The 6,000-nt window shown below is 33.5% G+C and overlaps 1 protein-coding gene across 1 annotated transcript in view; it reads left to right on the forward strand.

The window, feature by feature from the left end:
* Window positions 1-3,573, forward strand: part of SLC15A5 (solute carrier family 15 member 5) — a 221,551-nt gene extending 217,978 nt beyond the window's left edge. The window contains exon 10 of the mRNA XM_051962427.1: window positions 3,426-3,573. Within this exon, the coding sequence (XP_051818387.1) occupies window positions 3,426-3,573 (148 nt within the window). The remainder of the gene's footprint in view (window positions 1-3,425) is intronic.
* The last annotated feature ends 2,427 nt before the right edge of the window (window positions 3,574-6,000 follow it).

Raw genomic sequence — 6,000 nt, forward strand, 5'->3', positions numbered from 1 at the left:
TGAATTATTTTATTCATTGAATTTTTTTTCCATTTAGCCAATTCTATTTTTAGGAAGTTATTCTCTTTTTCCATTTCACCAATTCTGTTTTTCAAGGAACTGTGTTTTTTTTTTCCATTTAGCCAAATCTATTTATAAGGAGTTGTTTCTTTTTCCATTTCACCAAAGCTATTTTAAGGAGTTTTCTTCAAATAGTTCAGCATTTTCTTTTCCAAACTCTCATTTCCTTTTCTCATTTTTCTTCTAACTCTCTTTTAAGATCCTATTTGAATTCTTCTAATAAAGCCTTTTTACATTTGGAGATCACCTCATATCACCCCTGGAGGTTTCATCTGGAGACATTTTGCCTTCAGTGTCCTCAGAGTTTGAGGTCTGTTCTTTCTTCTCTCCATGTTTTTCCTTCTCTTATCTATAGTCAGAGCTCTTTTTTGCTATTTTGCTCATTTTTAAAGGTTGAGGTCTGCTCTTAGGGAAAAGGAAAGATTGTCCCAAGCTTTCTCTATAGTCAACAGCAGCTTCATGCTGCTCTGGGGCCAGTACTGCTGACTTCCTTCCTGTGCTGGGTGGGCATGGCTGGGGTCCAAGAGTTCATTCTTTGTCTTCTATAGTTGCATCAGAGGTCTCACAGCTAGTCTGCTGATCCATTGGCTTCTGAATCAGAATAGAGTAGCCAAAACTGCTATATTTTGACAAAGAGCCACCCAGCCAATTCTCTCAACTGTGGATACCTCTCCACTCTGGATCCCTGCACTGCACCCATGCTGGACCACCTCCCTCCCTAATTGAGACAGAACTTTCCTAAATTTCTTCCAAAATATGTTCTGCCCTAACTGAGTTTCAATTGATAAATGATGGACAGAAGCAGCTACACCCAAAGAAAGAACACTGGGAAACGAATGTGAACTATCTGCATTTTTGTTTTTCTTCCCGGGTTATTTTTATCTTCTGAATCCAATTCTCCCTGTGCAACAAGAGAACTGTTCAGTTCTGCAAACATATATTGTATCTAGGATATACTGCAACATATCTAACATATATAGGACTGCTTGCCATCTAGGGGAGGGGGTGGAGGGAGGAAGGGGAAAAATCAGAACAGAAACGAGTGCAAGGGATAATGTTGTAAAAAAAAATTACCCTGGCATGGATTCTGTCAATATAAAGTTATCATTAAATAAAATATTTTTAAAAAACAAAAAAAATATGTTCTGCTTGAAATTTGTTACTCTCCAAATATTTGTAGGTTCTATCACTCCAAAATCCAGAGACTTGATCTAGTGTTGATCTAAGGAAAGACAGGATGAGCTCAGACTAAGACTTGTCTACTCTCTGACATCTTGACTCCACACAAGACTCAATATGTGAATTTTTTCTAGCAGCTCGGGATCATTGAATTTTGAAAACTTTCCTTCCATGAGCTTCCTAAATTGTTGACACATTTGTTAGGTAGGTCAAAGCAAGCAGGTCCCTAAGAAGAATTTTGGTTGTCTATTCCATGAGGATCCTCCTTCCAAATTAATCTCAAATCACTAATGACTTTAGATCTTGTTATCCAGCCAGTTCTGAAACCATTTAGTTATACTATTATGTAGTGAAGATTTCTCCTTTCCAACAAGAAAAGCATAAAAGATTTAATGACTTGGTAAAAATATTAAATTACATATAAAATATTCTTATGGTCTATAATCCCATAAGAAAAAGGAAATATGGATAGTATGGAGTGACCTGCTCTTGATGAAGTGTACTTAGCTTTTTATGATCACCTCTTTTTTATGAGATATTCACTAAACATCTCTTTAGTAATATGTTTTAGGGTTTATTTTTTCTCTCCCCACCCCAGAAATCAAAGCCAAACTTTCTAGCTTACAAGCAATATTTTCAATTCCCTTTCCTTTTTTTAAAAAATCAGGACATTTGCTTGTTCCCAGTGCTTCAGTGCCTCTCCCATTCTCCATGCTTTTTCCAGAGATCATTGACAGAAGTCCAGCAATTGCATCTCCTAATTCCTTCAGAGTACAAAGATATAGTTCACCTAGACTGGGTGACTTGAATTCATCAAGGAAAGCCAAATGCTTTCTTACCATCTGCTTAATTATCTTGAGTATGAACTTCCCATTTTTCATATTTGTTCTTCCCTTTCTAGAGTAAGGATAATTTTCTTTTTCAAAGAAAATAGAATTAAAATAAAAATTCTCTGGGTTTTTAGTTATCATCATACTAACCTCACTAAGCAGTTATCCTCACTTAAGGATTTTTATCTGATATTCATTTTTTTTAATTTAATAACCCTATTCTGATTTAATTGATTTCCTTTCAAATACTATTTATTTTATTTTATATATGTTAAATCATTATTTTTAAAAGGGATCTATGGGTTTTACCAGACTGCCATGGGTGAAAAAAATTGAGAATCCCTTTTTTTGTCCAATATAGTTTTCATTTCCTCATCAAAGTTGGTTCATTCTGAACTTTAGTACCTCTGACATAATTCTGATATGATCACATTATCTTTTGTACTCGTCCTATCCAACAGCTAGCTGTCTTCCAAGTTGATAGGTGACTTCTCCATCCTTTTACATTTCTTATTCTTTAGACTAGGGGGTAGGGTTTTTTGTATCATGGATCCCTTCTCAAAATAATGTTCTTAGGTGTTTCAAATAATGTAAGAGAATTACAAAGGAACAAAATTGTACTGAAATATTGTTATTGAAATATATTTTTTAAAAAATTCACAAGCCTCCTGAAAAGAATGCATGGATTCTGTTTTAAGGACCTCTAATTTAGATAATTCTCTTTCCCCCTTCTCATCAGAGTTGTTTCTCTTTCTCTCTTTAAGTTACCAGTCCTAAAAGTTTCTCATTCCACCTGAGCTAATTCACACAACAGAATTTTAGCATATGATATATGATAACAGGTTTAAAGTTATGAGAGACACTTAAAGGCCATTTAAATCTTACTCCACTCATCTAGCTGAAAGAAAAAATATATAAGATTAAACAATTTACTCAGTAACACACAAGCAGTGAAAAAGAAAGGATCCTACTTACAATTCCTCTGACCAACTTGAAATCCATTCTCTTCAAATTGAGGATACATTTTAGGCTAGTTGATCATTTTCCTAAAAGGCTTTAAAAATGAAAAGGGAAGGGGCAGCTAGGTGGTGCAGTGGATAGAGGACCAGCCTTAAAGTCAGGAGGACCTGAGTTCAAATATGTCCTCAGACACTTAACACTTTCTAGCTGTATGACCCTGGGTAAGTCACTTAACCCCAATTGCCTCAGCAAAAAGAAAAAAGAAGAAGAATGTAGCTATGTATACTTGCCACAGACATTATCTTAAATATAGGAAAATAATAACTATCGTAATTATAGGAGCTGTTCTCTTTTCTTACTTTTCTTCTTCCTTTTTCTCCTGTTCCTTCTCCTTAGATACTGCGATATAAATCAGTTTCATAACCAGAGAACCAGAGGACATCATGTTGAAGAAACACTGCTCCAAAATGACCAATATCTAAAATATTATGACAGTATTGTGGAATTTTCTTCCACTATTGATGATTATGAGACAACCTTGTGAAACTGGATTTGATCTGTCATCACATTGTTTTTAATTTGTAACTTTCAGGCTGAGTGCTTTGTGTAGCTTGATGTATACCCATTGTTTTTGAGATTTATGTCATCATTATCACTTTTTCTGTTTAATTTGGAAAGACATAAATTTAGATTTTATGTTTTGCATGACTTCATATGCATAATGGGTATTTTAGTAAAAAATAAAAAGGGATAGATGGAGAGAGAAAATTTGAAATTAAAAAATATATATTTTTTTCAAAAAGAAATTTAGATTTTGTAAAAAAATTATGCTTTCACATGAATATTTTATTACATGAAGTTATTTTAAAACTAATTAATGGATGCCATAAAATAACCTATAGATATTACTGTGCTACTTTTCAAATTGAGAAATTCTAATGTATTCCTAATGTAGAGAGAGCATAGATATTGAAAAGCAACATTCATAATATTAACCACAAGGCTTGTTATTTTTTATTTTTGTAACTTTAAGCAAAAACATAAAATACACCTCAGCAGATGATAGATTTCTCTGAGGATCATAATCATATCTGTGTATTACCTATATGTTACCCTAACCAAGATTTAAATTAGATGATTAGAAAACATGGTCTAAGTTTAAAGGTTAAGTTCCCCCTAAAGAACCAATGATCAAAAGAGGTGGCAGACTGTGTTGGATCTATCAGGCTTATATGAAATAATGAGAATATACAAACTATGGAAAAAAAGAAAGAACTAAAAAAGGTTATGGGGATATTGACTGACCAGAAAAATGGCCAGAGTAACCAACAGAAGTGCTAGAAGGAAATCTTTAGTCCTAAAGTTTATTCTATCTCCACTGCTACTGTGATACTAGTTTAGATATCTGGAGTGTGCCATCTGCAGAGAAAGTGACTGCTTTGCAGTAAAGTAAGACCTGGAAAGCCAGATAACCCATGTCTGATTTCCAATTTGAAATCTGGGGAAAGGGTGGGGAAAGGAGGGTAGAAGCTATCATTTTATTCTATAGTATCTGCTATTTAAGCACAAGATAAGTAAAGTTTACTATTATGGCTGTAGTATTAAATCCCTTTAGAGTGCATGTAAAAGATTTTAGATTTGTAGAACAAAAGATGTGCAAAATCTGACTTGTTGTGGTATGCATATTCATTTTTGCCAAGCAACTGCTATAAAATTCCAGGTGTTTCCAGTTCTATTTTAAAGATAAGTGAAGAGCTATACACACTCTCTTTGGGACTTTATGGGCCTCCATCACACACACACACAAAAGGAGTCCTTTTCTGTTGCAGAAGTCAAAATATACCATTGCAGAATTGGTTTCTAACAGGGAATCAGATGGTCAAAACACTCTCAGGCCTCTGATGAGGATTGTTCAATAGATCTTATTGTTAATTGGAAATTTGTCCTTTTTTCCCCTAATCTTTTTGTAATTCATTAATGTGTAGATCATATCCAAAAAATGAATATTAAACCTCTAGTTGTTCCTATACAATACAAGATAACCCATGGAATTATTAACCAATAGTAATCCTAGAAAAACAACTAATTTGGCAATATTAATGTCAGTTAAAAACACAGCTATTATGCATTCTTCCATTTGGAACAAGACATTTTCAAAGAGTAGTTTAATCTCTAGTGCTTAGCAACACTGTCACTGAGCACCTGGAACAGTATAGGCATTAAGTATAATTGGTTTTGCTTTACATAAATCTGTAGCTTTGTAAATAAGCAGAAGAGTTCATTTTCTAAATAATACTAATTAACTTAAAGGAACACTTTGTTTGCAGAAGCCTGCTGGGTTTCATACTGTATTTTTATGGTATGCTCAGTGGCAAGCAAAGTTTTGGATCTCTTTACTCTATTTTTTTTTTTTTCAGCTACTCAGTGGCAAGAATTCTCTATCCCTCCAGGCATTTGCTCTTTTTATCATACAGAAGGAAAAAAACAAACTGACAATATAAGGTCTTCTCTGAAATATTCTTATGTTCTGTTTGTGTCAATAACTGAGACCTGAGAGAAAAGATATTTGAAAGAATATTCTGTGACCCAAGAGCATAGGACTGACCCAGGATAATCCTATCTTCAACTGATGATGATATTCTTTATTCTATATCCTATTCTTTTTAAAAAATCTTCCTTTAAGTTATTTTTTTAATTAACAAACTTTTTTTCTCCTTACTTCCCTTTTCCCACTGAGAAAAAAAAAGATAAAAAGAAAACTTTTAAGAAAGATGCATTATCAAGCAAAACAAATTCCCACACTGACCATATAAAAATTATATTTTGTTCTCTATTTCAAATATATATTACTTCTTTGTCAGGAGGTGGGTTTTTTCAACATCTATCTTCTGGAATCATGGTTTGTCTTTGCACAGATCAGAGTTCCTAAGTCTCAAAGTTGTTTGTCTTTACAATGTTATAGTTATTGTAT

The sequence above is a fragment of the Antechinus flavipes genome, chromosome 5, assembly GCF_016432865.1.
Source record: "Antechinus flavipes isolate AdamAnt ecotype Samford, QLD, Australia chromosome 5, AdamAnt_v2, whole genome shotgun sequence".
NCBI lineage: Eukaryota > Metazoa > Chordata > Mammalia > Dasyuromorphia > Dasyuridae > Antechinus > Antechinus flavipes.